Raw genomic sequence first — 20,061 nt, forward strand, 5'->3', positions numbered from 1 at the left:
GAAATGCAGATGGGCCCCAGCTTCAAACCCTCTGAAGCTTTATAAGTGCAGTCAATCCTGGAACACCATGGGTTTGAACTGTGCGGGTCCACTTATAGGCAGATTTAAAAGCAATAAATACAGTGGGCCCTTGGTATCCACGGGTTTCGCATCTGCAGATTCAACCAACTAAGGATGGAAAACAGTATTTTCACATTCCCAGCAGGGGATCGAAAGCGCTGTTTTCAATCCGTGGTTGATTGAATCGGGGTATTGGAAAGGCTGGGTGTAGAGTTAGAAGTTATAAGCGGATTTTCCACTGTTGGGGTCGGCACCTGTAACCTGTGTTGCTCAAGAGTCACAAGGTATCACAGACCCGGCGGCTTAAACAACAGAAACTTGTTCGTCACAGTTTCGGAGGCTGGAAGTCCACGATTACGGTGGCAGCAAATTTGGTTTCTGGCGAGCCCTCTCTCTTTGGCTTCATGTCTTCATTCTCACATGGCCTTTCCTCAGTGCCCAGGGGTGGGGTGGGGTGGTGGGCTGCTGGGGGGTGGGGCGTGAGGTAGGGGTCACTCTCTCTGGTGTCTCTTTGAAGGACACTAGTCCTGTTGGATGAGGGCCCCACCCTTAGGGCCTCATTTAACTGTAATTACTTCCTTAGAGGCCCTCTCTCCAAATACACCAAACACAACCACACTGGGGCTTAACAACATACACCTGTGGGGCTGGGGTGCAAACATTCAGTCCGTAACAGTCCTGCAGGGAGTTCAGTACACTTCCCCTGTCTCAGAAGGTCATGGAAATTAAAGTTCTAGGACTGGGAGAAATGGAAGACACGTAGGGATTCTGGTGAGTGAAAGACACCTAAGCAACCCCAAGAACACTGGACAGTGAACACTGTTTTTTTCCATGTGTTTTGATACTCTCAGGGTTGTCATTAATGTAATCAAAGCATTTGCCTGGAGTTAGTGAGTCTTAAAATAGAGGAACAAACATTTAAAGAATGGGGGGGGGGGCATGACCTGTAACGCAGATGGAAGCTAATTAGAAGCCCATCAACTGTCCTTGTAAATGATAAAATGTAAATAACAAATATTAGCTTAATCTTGTTTCTTTAAGTCTATTTACAAAATTGTCCTATAGCAATTCCATTCTCCTTTCCCCAGTTAGAGGAGTAGGTTTAAATACTGTTACAAGGAAGAGAAGATTTAGAATTAGGACAATCAGCTGAGAATAAAAGTGCTGTCGGGGTTACTACTCAGCTAAGAGGCAAGGATCTGGGGCAGAGCTGGACCACTAATGAGCTTCCAAGGACAGGAAGAGGCAGCCACCTGTGGGCACAGCCTCTTTGGTCCCCCCAGGGTGTTTCTGTGTCTTGAAGGGAGTCTCAGAAGCATCTCTTCACATTCTGTTGCCTCTTCTCACTCCAGGACCCCGACGGCGAAGATCCGCTTGGTCCCATGGCCGTAGTAAGGACCCTGCAGACAGTCTGTAGTGAGACAGAGCAGATGGCCCGGAGAGCTCCTATTACGGATGAAGTTAGCCCTCACCATAATATCGAGGTATTTATGGGCCCGCTCTTTATGCTTTTCAAAACACCAGTTATAAAACCGCATACGTTGGAAAAGAGCCCTTTCAAACCTCCGGAAGCAGCGAGCCAAAATGAAAGCTGGAACACTTGCCTGAAGCCTCTGACCACCACTCAGAATGTGGATGAGCTTCTCCAAGGTGCTGAAACTACTTTTGTACAGTGATGGAGGTCAAGCAGTGGGAGGTCTTTGTCACCCCTGGCAGGTGGAGATTGGAAACTGATGCACTGTCACTGGAGTAGCTGCTGACCTGGAGAGACTGTGCTGGATGGAGGCTAGGCTTCACACCTCACCCTCTGGAAGGAGAGAAAGCCACAAGTGCTCATCCAGAAAAAACACTTCCTGTCACTGTTGCCCCAGAAAACCTGACCTCAGGGAAGGAAGTTGATCGGTGAATTATAGATTTGGCCAGGGCTCATTGTTGGAAATCACTGCCAGGGGTTACAGTGGCAGTTGTACCAAACAGCTTCCGGGCCACCTCCTGGGGTCTGTGCCCACTCTCCACCCTGGCCGGAAACAGCAAGCCTGCTGGGAGCCAGCACTTCTCAAGGTAAGACGCTCAGTCTTGCATATCTTTTCTTTGCTTCATGCCTAATTTCTTTAAAAAATTTTTTGTTGCACTTGTAAAGACATCTTTTCCCCCCTGCTGGGTTACCTCATTTGTCTTGTTGGTGCAGTGGAATGCAGTGGAGGCAGAAAAGCATAACGTTCAAGGGCAAGCTGGGGCGATCGTCGGCCTGAGGTTTGACCTTGACTTTTCCTATTCTGGCTCTATGACTCTGGGCAAGTTACTTAATCACTCTGCCTCAGTTTCCACATCAGCAAGGTGGGGCTAATAGTAGTACTTACTTCAGGGTTGTTGTAAGAATTAAATTATAACAAGGAAGAGTACATGAAAGCCCTTGGCACCAGGCATGGAATTCAAGGTCAACAGTATAGCTGTTCTGATGCTGATCTGATGTATAGCAACATGGCTGAACTCTTATTAGTGCTAATCGTTTATCGGCGGATTTTCTTAGCTGTTCTCTGTGGACAATCCTATTGTCTGCAGATTCAGGAAGCATTTTCTTTCAATCCTGAGGCCTCTTACTTAATTTTCTTCTTCTTCTTCTTATTGGCTAGACTGGCATTATCCAATAGAACTTTCTCCAATGATGGAAATGTTCTAGAGCTGGGTTATCAAATACAGTAGCCACACATGGCTGTTTAGATGTGGCTAGTGAGACTTGGGAACTGAATTTGTAGTTACAATGAAAAAAACCACCTGTGGCCACAGGCAACCAGATTGAACAGCTCAAGGCCAGAACCCCCAAAAAGATAGGGCATCTTTTTGCCTTGCTGCTGACTGTCATGGCAGGCCTCCCGGTTCACCAGTAAGAGTGGTTATTGGCTGGACACTTCGAAACATACCGTTTACTTGTAGTTCGCTGAAAGTTCTACCACGAATTAGCCTCGAGTGCATAAATGCATTTCCGGGTCTACTCAGTGGATTGAATGGTTTTTCTCCTTTCCGTTTGGTGTGAATTACACTGATTTTCTTCTGATGTTCCATCGCTCTTGTATTTCTGGGATAAATCCTCCTTGATTGTGACACATTTTTTAAATACACTGCTGGATTTGATTTGATAATATTGTGTTTGGGGACTTTTGCATCTACGGTCATAGGTAATATTAATCTAAAACTTTTAGTACTGTCCTTGTCTGGGTATAAAAACCGCATCATGGGGAACTTTCCCATTTTTCTATTCCCTGAAACGATGTTGGAAAAAGGGAAGGGGGCTTCTCTGTTCTTTGAGAGTATGAGCAAATTCCCGGTGAAACCATCTGAGCCTGCTCTGGTGGAGAAGAAGACAGTTTTTTTTAAACTTCCAATTTAATTCCTTGATTATTTGGGTGTCTTGTTTTATTATTTTTATTTTCGTTAATTGGTGTGTTTTTCTATATATTTTTCCTTTTCCTCTAAGTTTTCAAAAGAGCTCATTGCTGACCCATGCTTATTTTGCTGGGTCAAAGTGGGCTCGTGTAGGGCCCCCACTGGTGGCCCAATATGCGCGACTTTATTCCAAAGAAGAGTCAGGAGGGTCACGTGATGAAGGAAAGGCTGGATTGTGGGTTCTCTGATTTTGGGTCCCAGCTTTCGCACCGCTTCTTTATAGAGGCAGTTTAGGTCCTTGAGTTTCCACATCCGTGTGGGCGCCCAGCCTTCATCCGGCAGCTGAAGCTACCGCCGGCCTGGGAAGTCTGGGTCCGGTCCCGTTGTCCCCAAAGTGTACCCGTCGAGCGCTCCAGAGCAGCCCAAATACTTCTGCGCTGAGGGAGCGGATGCTCCATCCTGAGCGGCCCGGGGACTGGCAGCAACGCCGCGCCGGTGTTGGGCCCCTTTGCCCGGCAACCGCACGCCGGTTTCGGTCCTGGCAACCTTGGCGCACGTGGAATCACGCGGGCCGAGACCCACGTGTGTCCTGGGCTCCTTCAAGTTTTGGAACCAGAGGCTCTGGTCCGGCGGGAAGGCCCTTGGTGCGGCGCCCTGCTCCCCGGGCGGCCCCCGGAGAGATCTGGGTCCCTGGGCAGCGCGCCTCCTGCAGGAAACGCGCGGGTAGGCGGCTTTGGGGAGTAATCTTTCTGCGGGTCAGGGCGGAGCAAAGCGAAGATGCAGAGCAGGTCCCCACCGCCACCCAGACGTGGCCGCAGCACCTAGGAAGAGAGGCCACTGGGGCGCGCGGCTCCCGCTCGCCGGGGGCCGTCTGCTGGGTGGTCAGCAGAGGACCAGGCGCCCTCGTCCGGCCTCCAGGACGCTCCGGCCGGCGGGTTCTGTGGTTCTCAGTCCTGCCAGCCACCGCCGAGGTCTGGGGTGCGCAGGCGGTCACCGGAGAATGCGCATTCCTCCTGCGGGTTAGAAGGGGGACCGACTCGGACCCCTTGGCCCTCCAAAGCTGGGCGTTCCCAGCCCCTGCAGGAATGTCGGAAGGCAGCGCCTGTTGGAGTGTTCTGGCTCGACGTTGTCAGTAGGTTCTTGGAACTGAGGCGAAAGGATGTCTAAGGAAACCTGTTTTACCACAGGCTGATTGGTATGAGCTAGAGTTCCTGGCGCATCGCCTCAACCTTATGACAAAACGATGTAGAATGACACGTTAGTCGAGGACCTGCCGAGGCTCGAGTATAGCTCTCGCTCTGGTCAGTTCCCATTAAAAGCAAGCCCCACTGCCGACCATGTGTAAGTTCTCTTTGGCCTTCAGTGCCGTGCAGAAGTGTACGAAGCAGCCTCCCAACAACCAAGCCCCCGGGGATCGGAGGTCCAGGGCGCCAGGACACTTTGTCCGTGATGCGTGTCAGACTGGGCACGAGCTTCTTTGAGTAAAACGCTCTTCTGTGGCTGGTGCATTCACGGGTGGCAGGGACCAAATAAAGCTTGTGCTCATCTCCATCTTTGCTGCTGTTGAACTATTTTGTCTGTAGCCTCCCTGAAACAGAACGCTGGGAAGAAGCCAGGCGGTAACCTCCACTGAGCCAGACCAGTGTCGTTTGGAAACATCTGTAACACACCTGTTTACCTTTCTCAGAATCCTCACCAGCAGAGTCAGGCTGTCCCTCTAGTCATAATTTCAAGCACTGTCTCCATAGTGATGATTCAGACTCCTGTTGCCATGGTGATCATTCTATGAGCTAAAACACTTCGGTCCATCCTTCTTCTCCTTGCCATTGGTGTGTGATATAAAAATCATGTAGGTAGATACCTGTATCACTAAACTTCCCATTACATGTACAGATACTTTTTGGTCAACAAATGTCCTGTCAAGCAGCAGGAGTCTGACCAATGCCTCCGACGTGATCCCAAGTCACATGAGGGCTCCGAGGGACACACAACTCCCAAATGCAGGGTTTCCAGTAGCCATGTGACAGGCGCAGCTTTGGTCTGAAGCTGAGCGGCAGAGGGACAACACTACCCAAGTGTGCCCTCCCTTGAGAGAAGGACACACAAAGTCTGACATCCCTGAGAACAGGAAATGGCAGGACACGGGACCAGGAAAGAGATATGCGGTGCGCGAGCACTCACCTTTACGCTGTCACGTGTGGCCTGATTCACATGTGGCGCTCGTGGGTCCAGTGAGTTCTCCTGGAGGGGAGAGCGGGAGGTCCCCAGGCCTGTGGCACTTAGAGAAGGACAAGGCACCTTGCCCGACACCAAGTATTTTTCTTGAAACTTTCTAGAACTTTCGGCAGCAAAGTAGAAGGAGAACTCTTAGGGACCGGAGGTGGGAGAGAAAACGGAGGGTATTAGAATAACCCAGGAAAGAGATCAAAAGCCCTAACTGAGGCAGTGACAGAGATGGACCCTAAATTCAGAATGAGCAGGCTGCATGTAATGAGGGAGATACGTTGGCAGGTGGAAGACTCCGGTGGGTTTTTCACGGGATTGCTGTGAAAACAGCCTCCCTGATGCCCAGGGCTCTGTGACTATAGGAGAGGAATCTTTCGGGGTGCAATCGTGGGTACCTGTTGCTGCTACTGGGTTTTGTCAGCCGCTCCTTCCTTTCTTATCTCTCTGGCTTTGCTCTGCTGGAGACTGAACATCTCAGGAAGAAACTAAGCGAGCCGTGAAGGGTCCACTGATGCAGCACAAGATATGTAAACAAAATATAAGAAAACATCTCCTGAGAACAAGGCTTGTTTTTCAAAAAAGTGTTTTGGTAGCAGAGACAATGGAATCTTCTCTGCTTTTTTTTTTTTTTTTTTTTAGAGACAGTGAGAGTGAATGTGTATGAGAGAGAGATTTTCATCTTTTTACAGCCAAAAGCCAGGCACTGGACTATTTACATCCTTTGGTTGCACAGTTCAATGACATAAGTGTTACTTGCTAATCGGAAACTGGCTTCACTCGATTTCTGTAGCATCAGAGTCCGACCTGACTTCAGAAAGTGCTTGTAACTCAATCGGGTCAAAAACACCCTTTCAAATAGTGTTAAATCAAGGGAGACACGCGCGTCATTTCCACTTGTTCCCAAGCAAGAAACAGGAGGTTTTCCCCACGTGGTACCCACAGAAACCTTCCCTAAACATGTCATGTGGCAAGGTCTAAAGTTTCAATACATGCAGAAAACTCACCACTTCTAAATAAAGAACTCCTAGTGCACTTATTTGATTTGTCAAAAGTGCATTCATACAAGGTTTTTTAAGAATCCATCTCAAACAAGTGAACTCAACACCTTGAGTCCTGTAGAGCGATCGCCGGAGGCGTGCCCTCCGCTGTAGGCCACTAGGTGGCGCCTCAGGCTAACTCACTCCCCTTCTCTGAGCCGCTTGCCAGCCGCCCGGCTACCACCCAGGCCTCCTGCCCTATTCGGTCAGTCATCAGGCCACCCCATAAGCTTAAGGCCACTTCAGCAGAAAATATAATTTCACCTAAATGGAGTAGTATTCTTAGGATGTCTCTGCCAAAATTTTTCAGAACGTGTAATCAGCTTACTTATTTCTTGAATTGAACATATTTAAAAATATGACTTTTACATTAAACAAATGGGAATTAGTAGGGTGTAAATGTCAAATAATTTATTTTCTCCACCGTTGCCTAATTCTAATCCATCCTATGGGCCTAGTCCTTCCTTGCTTCTTGAATGACATCTAGATCCATAATTTCTTTGGTCACTCTTAAATAAATGGTCTTCTGGTCACTTTTAACTGCCCTCTCCGCCAGTTGTTTTATTTCTGTAATTAGAATAGTGATTCTTTTACAGTGATCAAACTCTGAACTATATCTAAGGTTAAAGCTCCTTGCTCTCCAGTCTGGAGGCTTGTGTTCGTGAGAAATGCATGTACCTTCCAGATGTTTCCCACTTAGCATTTCCATTCCTTCTTCACACAATCACTCATTCCTCTTGGACCTTCTAGGGTTGCTATGTATATGTGGAGTTATTATGGCGAGAAAGGACAGCTAAAGAGCAGAAAGGTCTTTCTTGACTGGCACCGATAAGTATGGCATTCCACCAAACATGAATTCACAATCAAAAACTATAAAACATAGAAGGAAACAAGAAACTATGAGTGAGAGTTAGCAGAAGGAACAAACTTCAAAATTAGACACAAGACTGTAGATATTGGAACTACTGAGTATAAAATATGCAATTAGTATATTTAATGTATGCAAAGAAACAAGAATTTTATACAAGAGTAAGGAGCAAGACACTCAACAGTGAACATGCAGATTTGAAAAAGAACTAAATTAAACTTTTAAAAATGAAAAAAAAACTTAATTAAAATTAAAACTCAAAGGAAGGAGATTAGAGCCAACTAAATAGAAAAGCAGTGAACTGGGAGATAATCTTGAAGAAATTACATACAACACAGCACAGATAGACAAAGAGATGAAAATACAGATGCTACATTAAGCGATATGTAGCATAGAATGAAAAGGTCTGACATACATTTAATTGGAATTCTCAAAAGAGAGGTTAAAGAGAAGAAATATTGGATACGTTAGCAGCTGAGAGTTTTCCGTAATTGATGGAAAATGCAACCCACGGATTCAGGAAGCATAACAAATCGCAATCTGAATACGTGTGCTAGCGAAGGTTTTAAGTTGCCTTCTCTTACGCAGGATGCGATGCAGTTTGTCAGATCTCTTTGCAACTTAAGATGGTCCTCCCACAAATAGCTTCCTTCCTCCCTTCCCCAAGTGCCATTCCTGGCAGGCAAATGTGTGTGCCTTTCTGGAAAACGAGCCAGGTTCCATCACCGTGTCCAACCAGCTTTCCGTCTCTCCATCTCCTGAGTGTGAGCCAGTCTGCGCAGAGCAGTGAGAGTGGACACGGAATTTATCCAGGCCATAGCTTATTTAAATCTGTAAAAATATACGTTATGCTCTGTCAGTCCCACAGTATTTATGTTTTCCTCTGTTACAGGACAGAAAACAATCTGAGGCAGTCATGTGTTGTAGGATTTTTTTTTTTTTTCCTGCTGGAGTCATTGAATGTCAGATCATGAGTAAACATAGTTGCGTTAATTATGAGTTCTTGACAACAAATGTAGGTGAAAATGCTTTATTTAGTTGGAAACATTACAACCAAATTCATTTTGTATGTTTGACGTTGAAAAAAAATCATGAGCAAAAGTGAAACAAACATTTCCAGCTTTGATGCCGTGGCAAAGACACAAAAACAACTGGGCAGGTGACTGTCAGGAAGCAGATTTCTGACCCTCTTTGTCCCTTTTTCTTCCCACAAGGAACGTTCTCCTGGGGTAGAGTCTAATACTTTTGTTGACAACGTAGCTTTTCCTTAAAGCCACAGAGAGAACTTGTGTCTCTTGCAGCCTTCCCAGAATAGGTCCAGCGCCACCCACAGACTCTGACAAAACCTTTAATGGCTGTACTATCTCCCTCTGTATCTGGCCCCTCTTCAGTCTACCTCATACCCCAAAGTGCAGTGAAGATGCCAGATAGTTGGCTCCTAAGCGGGTCACCCCCAATCCCCGGAATTCTGAGTCCAAATGAATTTGTACTTTGGCTCCGAAATTTCTCTTGAAGGATTCTAAAATCCGAAGCCCATTTTTATCAAAGCCTGTCCCCCTCAGGGTACGGCTAATTAAATTGGAACTCCCCTCTGAAGCTGACTCCCTGTACCATCGGGGTGGGGGGCGGAGCTGGGTGGGACGAGCCAGCAGCAGTCTCCTCATACCATGTTTCCCCGAAAATAAGACCGGGTCGTATATTAATTTTTACTCCAAAAGACGCATTAGGGCTTATGTTCAGGGGATGTCGACCTAAAAAATCATGCTGGGCTTATTTTCCGGGTAGGTCTTATTTTCGGGGAAACACGGTAGCTTCACTCCACTGATGGCATGTGCGTGAGCGTTGAGTCCAGGACTCCTCTCGCCTGACGTTTGGCTGTGCAGAGAATCAGCCAGACCCCAGTCCTTTGGGAATTGTAGGGACTGGAATGAACCCTAGCCAGACAGTCAGAAGGCCTGGCTCTAGCATTTTAATAGGTAAAGGATTTAGCCTCTTTCAGCCTCAGTTTTACATTCTGTTTGATGGGACCACACATGCGCCCTGCCTGTGTCACAGATGCAGTGAGATAATGCGTGTGAAAGTGGTCTGTAAACAGTAATCCCCCATGAAAATCATACAAATCGGATTAGTGTGGACCTCCTTGTACCCTCAGGCAGGGCCAAAGCTCGGGCTGCTGTGCACAGCTGCTCAGTATTAGCCTTGCTCCACTCTGGCGTTAGAAGGCCCTGGATTCGGCTTCATTGATCAGTTTCCAGGTGACTAGGACGCAGGATCCTGGCAGGACCCTCGGCCCCTGTGTTGGTGAACTTGGATCTCTGCAGCCTATAAATCAATCATAAACTCCCGTAAGATTCTGGCAGCATTTAAATCTGCTATGGGGAGGATATATAATGTAGAAGTTAGTATTCTTGCCCACCCCACTTTGGATCTTAAGGTAGAAGTGGGTGTTGATCAGCCAGACTGATAATTTGAATGCTTCAAAAAACGACTTATTTTTGCCATTTCCCTAAAGGTCTCTTTTCTTTCTATTCACGAACTAAGTTTTGCTCAGAATGACATCAAGGGAATGAGAAAATTACCTGTAATTCTTGTTGTCAAATCTGAGATTGTCACAACAGATCACTGTTCTCGGGTTGGAAACATCTAGAAGAGGCTCCTGAGGAGTGTTCCTGGCTTTCCTTTCTCTGTGCCTCTCCCCGTTTTCCTGCCCCTGGACCCTGGGGAGCCAGTCACCACTGTCACAGCCGGACTCCCTGGGTGCACGTCCCTGCCAGCCCCAAGGGAGTAAGAGGGACCTCACCAGGGCGTCTGAGGAAAAACTTTCAAAACCCAAGGAAGCCTCAGAACCAACTGTTTGGGGTCCACCAGGGGTGTGATCTCACATAGCATTTCCCAACTGCATCTGACCGCAGGACTTTCCTGAAACGCGTGTTCAAAGCACAGATCCTAGCTCCAGACCTACCCAATCAGTGTCCAAGGCAGGGCCCAACAATACATTTGTAACAGTAGCCGAGTGATTTGTACGCTTAGGCCATTTGGGGAAACACTGATCCAACAGAAAAGACCTATAGGCTCGGAGTCTAAAGACCTAATTAGGTTTGTGGCTTCACGAACGGTAGCGATGGTTTACTTCTCCATCTACAGAGAAAAGGGGGAGATGGATTACAACAATATCTGTGACTCCAGCCTCTTCCAGAGGCCGCCTCAGGTCTAATCGGATTACCTGTGAGCGCTCTGACTAGTGAGAAATACTGACAGTGCTCTCAGCGCAGGCGCCTCGGGTGTGAGTGGCAGCCCCTTGCCCATCCCCCGTTGACAGCGCCCTGTGCCAGGTGCAGAATGAGGGTCCTGAGAAGGGAGATGAGAGGCCCCTTGCTTCCGCAGGACCTTGGCTGTGTGGTGAGGGAGGCCAGCAGCACCCACGGCTGCACAGCCGAGCCCCCCAAGCAGCAGATACGGAGCCCCCGTGAGCGTGCTCGGGTGGGACGGCTGACAGGCTCCAGGGGTCCACGGCCGGTGCCCCACTTCCTCATGGGTCTGTGCACAGCCCAGAGAGGCAGCTCCTCCACCAGGGGACACCTCCTGCCCCTGCATCCACACACCGCACGTCCACACGCCCCCACGTCCCCACTCACGGTGACTCACAGGCCAGCGCAGCAGCTCACACATCTTCCGGCTGCGTCTGCGCCTCTCACCCTTTTCAGCCTAACTCACCTCTTTCAGTTCAGATTCTTTAATACTGGCTTTTCAGCTCACTGAGCACATCTTTAAATAAGATGGATGGATCACACACACAACACTAAAATATCACAATATAACCATTTAAGTAAAAAAAACTTTAATTCTCTGGGTGTGTTGTAATTTATCCATAGCAATATTTCATAGTATATGCATACCCCCCCCCCCCCAGTTCCTCCTTGGGCATGTCTTATCGCCCCTATTCAATTGCAGGGTCCCAATGGACAGAGACCATGCCTTACACAAGACTTATTTTGTACCCAAAGAAACCTAGGAAGGACGCTAACACGTACAAGCACTTCCTATGAGGACACACTGTTCAGAGCAGAAGAAACGAAAGGACGTTGAGAAAAGCCGGGGTGCCGAGGATGGCCGACTGTGCCTCCACTTGTCTGGTCAGCGCTATCTGCTGTCCACAGCCCCAGAAGCAACTGTTTTCTCTCTGGACTGAGGCCTGGAAGTCTGAGTGACCTATACAGCCCTGTGGAGGACACCCCGGTCCCACCCCCCAGGCTATTTCAGCAGCCTGTTCTCTTTGTATTTTTTATTGTCTGTGGTTTTATTGTCTTTGGAATTGCAGGCTTCCAATTTTAGCCATTCTTTCCCATTGCTCCCCTGAGCCTTCACCAAAATCAGACATGCCCCCGGCTACTCAAAGCCGTATTCTCTGTCTTTGCCACTGGTGCTATGGGGTTCTTTGGTGGTGAGAAACCTGACGCGGAACTCAGTATGAAGAGATACTAGCTACTGCAGCGACCCAGTATTCTCCAGAATTGCCTGAGCAAGTTGAAATCCAAAGCTGGTGACTAAGAAATGTTTTAATTATCTTTTCCCTCTGAACTGGGGCCCAAACAGACAGACTAGATGGAGGCTTTCAGAGGCCAGGGACACCAGCTCGTGTACACTCAGCACCAGGGGTATGGCTTGTGTCTTCCAGCTCTTGAAGTGCCAGCGCTGGGCTGACCTGTCCTCCCGGTTCCTCCTGCACAGGCCAATGCCGCCGTGTGTGCCGTTCTCCTCCACACGGTGCCATCAGCACATCCACATGCCCTCCCAGCCACTTCTTTATCTCATGGCACATGTGGGGCTGTTTCGGACATGCCATGAAGTAAATGGGTACCAGTGGAATGGTACTCGGAGAACAGGGCCTGGCTCCACTCAGGTGGCCCAGGAGAAGACCAAGGAGACGCTGAAGCAGAAACCGTCTTCCGAGGTCGTCCATGGACCCACAGGTAGAGAATGGACCACTGCGGGGTCTGGGGGACAGCGAGGCCACGCAGCGTCGTCCTCCAGGGTTCTGACCCAACCATGGGTCCCACCATGATAGCGTGGGATGAAAAGCTTTGACTAGAGTCTGTCGGAGGAAGTGGAGACCGTGAGACACCTAAGGTTGGATGGAGTCGGGGACTCAGGGCCGAAGGGTCAGACGAGAAGAAAAAGTCAGTTTTCCTTGAAGAGAAATGAACATTTGAAGAACGCACCAACTTCTCATGCCTTGAGTGGGAATCAGCAATTGGGTTGGCTCAGCTGGGCAGTTCTTCTGTTGGTCTTGGCTGGGCTCACGTGTGTGTCTGCAGTCAGCTGTCTGAGGTGGTGACGGGTAGCAGGGCCCTTTGCTCTCGTCGTGTAGCAGGAGAGCCCAGGCTTACTTGCCTGGTGGTGACTGCATGGTTCCCAAGAGCAGCAAGACAGGAGAAGCCCACGCACGAGAATGTGTCAAGTCTCTGCTTGTGTCACATTTGTGACTGGGCCACTGGCCAAGTCAAACCACGTGGCCAATCCCAGATTCAAGGGCTGGAGAAACAGACTGTGCTTGATGAGAAGAGAAGAGTTTGGGGCCATTGTTTGCAATCTGTACAAATGACAAAGTCCAGAGAGATCTAGCATTGATTTAGGCAAAACCGCTCCGTTAAGCAAGGGTGTGAGCACAGGAAGTTCTTCCGGAGAGAGCAAATCCCTCATCTTCCAAAAGCAGCTAGAGCGGCAGCCCAGGGAGACCAAGAAACGCACACTCACATAGCCGGTGTCATGGACCTGGCAGAGCTGCGGTGGCAGAAACAAGTCATAGCAAATGAAGTACAAAAACAGAGAAGGTTGGGTGGAGCGTGTGGGGAAGACGGCCCCCATTCCAGATATGATGAGAACACCCGTTCCCTGCAATTCTCTCATTCTTCTCTATTTTGGTTGCTGCTTTCTCCTCTTTTTTTCTCCCTCCTCTTTTTCCTGTGTGTTCTTCAAGCATTTATCAAAAGGCACCTGATGACAACCTACTCAGAGGGCAGAGGGAGGCAGGGCTCTGTGTGTGGCACCCACCTGTGGAAAGTCCAGGAGAGGGGAGGCCGGGAGAGCCCTTATCATCCAGGACTCAGATGTCGGGTGTGCAGCAGAAAGACAAAACATTGTTTACATTCTCAAAACAGAAAAAGGAGTACCGCCCACACAGCTTTTCAGACACTTATCCTCTCTTTCGTTTTGTTCCACCAATTCAAGAATGTCATTCAGAACAGAAAATTGAAGTTATTTCTGTGACCGTCCAGCATGTCACTGTCACTGAGCTCACCGAAGGCTTTCTGATTTTAGTGTAACAACAGTCATTGACTCGTATGTGGGACGCGATGGGGATAAAAGGTATATTTAGCCCGAAGCTACCCTCCACCATCAGGAGAAGGCCTCCTTCTAATGGTAATAATAAATTCTTTCGTTTCTAAGCACAGCCCAGGAGGTATAGAAACGCAGACTGTAGGCAGAGGCTTTTTCTGGAGCTTAGCAATCCTGAGCTAACTCCCTTTCAGAATTGGAAAAAGAATCCCGGTTCAGCTAAGGAGACTGGGCAGGATGAACTCCATGGGCGAGACACTCCGTGTGTGGGAATGTTCTCCCCCGTAGTCATTTTCATGGTAAGTTTCTCAAGCGAGTGCGATGGGCACTGAGGTTTGCAGTCAGCCTCCCTTGGGCTGCCCCCCATCCCTTGCCAAAGCAAAGATCAGCAAACCTTCCAAGGAGGTGGCCAGAGAAGGTCCTGGGCCTGCTGGCTCTTGTCCCGTCGTGTGCTTCTGATTTCTTGTCATCCACAGAGATGTCTTCAAACACACCTCAGACCACGAGGGACATCCTGGTTGGAAAGTCACTCTGGGGAAGAGCAGAAAGAACCCAACCTTAGGCCACACGCTAGTTAAAGAAACCCAACCCAACCAAGTAGGGGTGCTGGGCAGACCCTGGCTCTTAGGACATTTCGCTAGGCCTGTGACTGACAGCTGTTCCTAAGACTCAGGTGGTGCGGAAGCCAACATACATCTGGGAGAACTTAGTTCCATGGCCACAGAGTAACTTCTCATGTCTTTGGGGACAACGACAATGTTTACAGCCCCCCCACCAGCTAGTGTGGATGGTGCACCTCAACCTGACCTCACCTGAAAGCTCCCTCCCCACTCACAATACTTTGGTCTTTCCACTTCTCTACTTAGAAGCCACATAAGACGTTTGATTGTTTTAGAGGATCAAGAATCATGTCGAAACCTTTGTCTGTTCATGTCGTCTCCCCATAATACACACTAAGGAAAATGTCCAGCTTGGAATCCTGAAAGCAAAATGGTAGGAGGGGCAGGGTAATTGGGGGGGGGGGGGACAGAAGCAGTTGGGCTTGGAGAATGGCCTCCAGGTTACGGAAGCACCTTGGTGACCCACAGTGGAGCCCCGTGACTGTCCCCCAACGTTTCTTGGAGGTCCAGAGCTCACATTTGGGGGCTGAAGGATGGAGTGTGCTGCCCGTGGCATTTAGAGAGAAAGCAATCAAGTCTTATAAGGCCACTTCCACGAGAGACAAGTAACGGCAGGGACCAAAAGATTTCCTTCACAGGCACAGGGCACAGCAGTTTCCACTCGGCAAAATGTCAGAGGAGGAAAGAAGTACTTGCTGTCCTTCACAAATAGCAGTGACTACTAACCTGCTCTGAGATGTGGACCCTTCTGGGGGTTTGATGGGGGCTCGGAAACCTCACCCCAGAGGGGCTGGGGACGGGGAGGGATGCGCCTGTAGGCATGCGCAGAACGGGCTGCACGCAGGCCCCAGAAGCCCCCCTAAAGGCCTGCGGTGACAATGGCACCTGCAATCCCAGAGGCTTCTTAAAGCTGGTCGTCAATGATCCAGCAGTTTCCATCTACGTAACCTGCGACGTCGGCCCTTTCCGGCTCTCCATAAGGACACGTCACCTGTCCTTATCCGGGGAGGTGGGCACCCAGCCCCGGGCTCCCACGGGCTGCTCCGCCCTCCTGCCGCCCCCCCCCCCCGTGACCGTGACCGTGACCGTGACCGTGGCCGCGCGGCCTCACCGGCTTCTTGGCGGGCTCCTTCTTCCTCCTCTTGTCCGACAGGTCGCGGCCGCGGTGGGACGGGACGCGGCTCAGCTCGCGCTCGCTGTAGGGCGGCAGCGCGTCGTCCAGCTCGTCCCCGTCGTCGTCGTCGCCCCGCGGCGCGCGCGCCCGGTAGGTGGCCGGCGGCGACCAGGCGTAGTAGGGGGCGCCGCGCCGCGCCGGGGTCTCCAGGCTGCCCCCGCGGCCCGGGTGCTCGGCGGCGGCCGGCCGGCTCACCAGCCGGGGCAGCGGCGCGGCCTCGGGGGTCCAGGCGCGCTCGGCGTCGGCCAGGGGCTCGCGGCTGCGGCTCCGCGCCCCGAAGTACCGCTCGGGCGAGTAGCCGTCGGGCGAGTAGCCGTCGGGCGGGCCGTCCGCGAACAGGCCCCCGCGCGCCCGCGGCTCCGCGCGCTCGAAGCGGCCCCCGGCGCGCGCCTCCAGGCTGCCGTCCGCCCGGCGCGCCCGCGGGCCGTAGGAGTCGGCGAAGGCCGCCAGCTCGTCCATGGACACGGCCGGCACGCCCGCGGCGAAGCTCTTCCGCGACAGCATCTCCGACTTGGAGCGCTGCTGGCTGCGGGAGAGGGGACACCGTCAGGCGGCCGGGAACGGGCCTCCACCTGGGTCCGGAGACCTGGGGCCCAGGCGGCTGCGCACCTCACTCCGCAGGGTCGTCCTCCGTGAAGGGAGGGCGACCGTGTCCGTGTCGCGGCTCTGTGTCCGGATGGAAATGGGGTTGTGTGCATAGAAACACTGTGATGGAACATGCTGTGGGGCCTTCTGATCATTATGTGGCCTCAGGCTGACAGCCACCTCTCCCCGCTCACACCCTCAAGCCCGCTGGCGAGGGTGGGGGTCGCTTGCCACACAGCTGTGGCCCAAACAGCCTCCAAGGCACTTGGTGACAGACAGAGAGGCCCTTTCCTCTCTCAGCTGACTGCCGGGTTACTTCTGGGCAGCGGGCCACAGGGACCCGTGGGCGGTAGGTTTGAGAGAAAGGCAGTGTCTACTGGCCGGGAAGGTAGAGGACAGGTGAGCAAGGAAGGTGCTACTGGTGGGAAGCGGCTGTACAAACGTGGAGGCACATCTCAGCCGTTCGTTGGTGCTGTGACCCGGGGTGAGTCCCTTAGCCTCTGTAAGTGTCAGTTTCCCCAGCTCAAAATGGGGACATTAATAAATAGTACCTGCCTTTTAGAGTTGGGAGAATCGAATGCAACAGTATAATGTGTTTTGCATTTTATCTTTCATGTAACAAATGATCAAAAATGATGGAGAAGGTGGTGGCATTCTCTATAGGCCATAGCGTGAAATTCATGAGAAGGGCGAGGAAAGGTCCACAAGGTGCATTAAGGGGTCAGAGGGCCTCGATGACGACTTCTACACACGGTGTCACGAGTATCCCCTTGCTTCATACAGGTGGGAGGGGGTGTTCAATAGCCCATAGAAGGAGAACGGCAGACACAGCGGCTCCCCAGTAAGCCAGCCTCAGGTCCCCCGGCCTCCCGCTCCGGCCCCTCACGCCCAGCGCGGCCCCCTTCACCTGTGCCTGAAGCTCTCCCGGTCCCCTCTGTTGTACTCCAGGCCCGAGGGCCCCCGGCTCGCCCCACTGCCGCCGCCCATGACACCCGACCAGTAGTCAGTGTTGCTCTCCAAGTCCCCGGACACGGGGAGCTGCTTGCTTCGCATCTGATGGTAAGACTGGCGGAAATTGCCATCCTCCTCGTGTAGGGAGCTGAGTTCTGAGATGGTGTTGTTATCTGCGGGGACAAAACCAGGCATGACAGAGCTTTCTACGTGAGACAGGACGGGCTCTCCGACCAGAGCTGAGGCTGGGTGCCTCTGGGAAACTTCCACGCGAGGGCCTCAGCCTGTCCAGGTGCGGATGGACCTGAGCTGTGGTATTGGTGTGTTTAGCACAGCAGGAACTGGCTCCAGCTAGAAGCACACTTGCCCTCAGGGAGGGCGGCCCCCTCCGCGCTCTGTTCTTAGACCAGGAAAACAATTATTACTGTTCCTCCTACGGCAGGCTTCTCTGCAGCTGCCTCCCCCTGGTCCGTAGGCATCCTTGTTCAAATGTTTTTCCTCTTGGGTAATTCTGTGATGAGCCGTGGGATCCCAGGCATGTGGACCCAATGGGGGGAAAGAGAGAGACGCCCCAGATCACAGTATCTTCCCTACTGGTGGCTGAGTCCCAAGATGGACCCTCAGGGCCAGGACTGTCCGCTGCTGTGAGACGCCCCATTCCAGCCCCTCCACAGAGCAGGGAGTCCACGGGGCCAAAGGCCTGTGCGGACCTAGTGTCTGTCCATCCACCTCCCTCTGGAAGCTTATCCCAGAACTTGGAAAGCCTCCCCAGATGGCACCATGTCCACTTTCAGGGCTGAGGGAGACCCCTTCCCCTCCCAAAGAGGAATCCAGGTGTACATGGCCATGGTGACCAGGAAGCAAAGGGAGGATTGGCTGCACTTATGGCCTGTGGGCCTCCACTGTAGTGGCCCAGCCCCAAAATGTAAAAGCACGGTGGGGGGAGGACGCTAGTCACAGCTAACTCATTTCCTAATGTGGTCTAGGTAGCTTTTTGCAAAAGCACTTGTGCAAAAGGACCAGAATTACAATCTGGAAAAAACAAAACAAAACCCCCTGTTTATTTATAGAACTTTGAAACGGATTGAATTTCATTTTACTTAAAAAATAAATCTAGTGAATCTATTTCTAATGTAATTCAAGTCCCTTGTTTTCTAAAATCCTTTGGTTAGAACTTCAAAATATTATCAGAATCAACACTGACAACGTGTAAAGTCTGGCTGTTGAGTGAGAGGTAAGCCAGGGCAGGGTGTGGGAGGCACAGATGAGGGCCTGAGGTTGCCGCTATTTCTTCTCCTCCCTGTCCCCACCAGACCTTGGAGGAGCAGAGAATTTTTGCGGGTTCCCACCTGCAAAGGGGCGGGAGGGCCTCCCCCACGACACACAGCCTCCTCGTCCTGTCTCAGCAGCACACAGGGCTGACCCGGAATACCATTCGAGTGGGTCATGTGATCGTAGGTTTGGAATTATAATCTAATTTTTAAACCTTTCTTCCTCCTAAGGAGAGTGATAGTGCCTATTTTAAAGGAAAATAACTCGTACTCTTGATGAATAAAGCCTAGAACCTTCCTTTTCTCATGATTCCAATGAATTTCAATCTTCTGGGAGCCATACAGGTGAGAACTTTAAAATGTGCCAAGTGTGACAATTGTCCGTAGTCAAGTGTGACTACTGAAAAATCACATCATTGGTTCAGAACTTTCCTTAAACTTCAGGGAACAGTGGAGATTTTTTATTTCTCCAGATAGTGAGGGCTGTTTCCCCATTTCTGTGATGGATTATCCAGATCGTATCCTGCTCTAAAATTTCTGCCCTTCTGACCGTGAACATCAAAGACACCTAACTCTGTAACTCGAGGACAGGACTGGCAAACGTTTTCTGTAAAGGGCCACATAGTAAACATTTTAGGCTTTGCACGTCTTACTGTCATGACTGTTCAACTCTGTCCTGTAGCATGAAAGGGGTCATAGATAATATATCTGTGACTGCAGCTGGCATGGCTGCGCTCCAGTAAAATTGATTTACCAAAACAGGAGGTGGAACATATGTGCCCTGAGAGCTGCAGTTTGCTGATCCCTGCACTGAGATTCCAGACCAAAAGCTTCGTAAGAGCAACAGCAATGCCGCGTTAAAGGGGAAGGCAAGTGAGGATTCTACCAGTTAGCGGGTTCACGAGCCTGACCCTGAGACTCCACTTCTTACAGAATCTGTCACTCCCTGCTGCAGCCGGGGACCATGCGCGCCCCTCGGCAAAACCGTCCCATTGCCATGACCCACCCTGGGGGTCACTGTGCTGTTCAGGGATAGAATGTCTCCAAGTCACTTGAACCATATTCCCGCCTCATGTCTATGCAGTTGTTGTAATGTCAGCCAGAAGGTTCCAGGAGATCCAGAGTCCAGTTCTGTCGCTGGCACTGAGTCCTGGCACTGGTTACTTCCCTCTCTGCCTCCCTTTCCTCCTCTGTGAAACGAGGGAGGGGGATTCAGCAACCTCAGTCTCTTCCAGCTCCAGTATCCTAACGTCCTACAAGCTACACAGCTGTGGTTTCTGGGCAGGAGCCACCGCCAAAGCCATGAAGCCATCCACAGTTGGCTCCAAAGTTTCTCGTGTGAAGAGCACGGACGGGAGCCAGAGAACTGGGTTCTCGTCTGATTCTGTCACATCAACCCTCTATGCTTCTGTCCAGAGGCACAGGCTTCTGCAGAGGTCGGCCCAGGCCACCTCCAGGGTGCCCTTGGGCTCTGAGATTCCATTACCTTAGGAGCACACAGCGCCCGAAGAACGCTGTCACCTAGGTGGAGAGGAGACATCCCTGAAGC

General features: G+C 50.9%; 1 protein-coding gene across 7 annotated transcripts in view; it reads right to left on the minus strand.

Annotated features, from left to right (window-relative positions):
* Window positions 1-8,589: 8,589 nt before the first annotated feature.
* Window positions 8,590-20,061, minus strand: part of ILDR2 (immunoglobulin like domain containing receptor 2) — a 54,989-nt gene continuing 43,517 nt past the window's right edge. For all 7 annotated transcript variants that reach the window (XM_074322458.2, XM_074322457.2, XM_074322456.2 and 4 more), the window contains 3 exons: window positions 17,198-17,414; window positions 15,643-16,231; window positions 8,590-14,442 (listed from right to left, as the gene is read on the minus strand). In XM_074322458.2, coding sequence (XP_074178559.2) covers window positions 14,407-14,442; window positions 15,643-16,231; window positions 17,198-17,414 — 842 coding nt within the window. In that variant the 3' untranslated portion in view covers window positions 8,590-14,406. The remainder of the gene's footprint in view (window positions 14,443-15,642; window positions 16,232-17,197; window positions 17,415-20,061) is intronic.

This window comes from Rhinolophus sinicus, chromosome 11 (genome assembly GCF_057876585.1).
Source record: "Rhinolophus sinicus isolate RSI-liver-muscle chromosome 11, RSI-T2T, whole genome shotgun sequence".
Classification (NCBI taxonomy): Eukaryota; Metazoa; Chordata; class Mammalia; order Chiroptera; family Rhinolophidae; genus Rhinolophus; species Rhinolophus sinicus.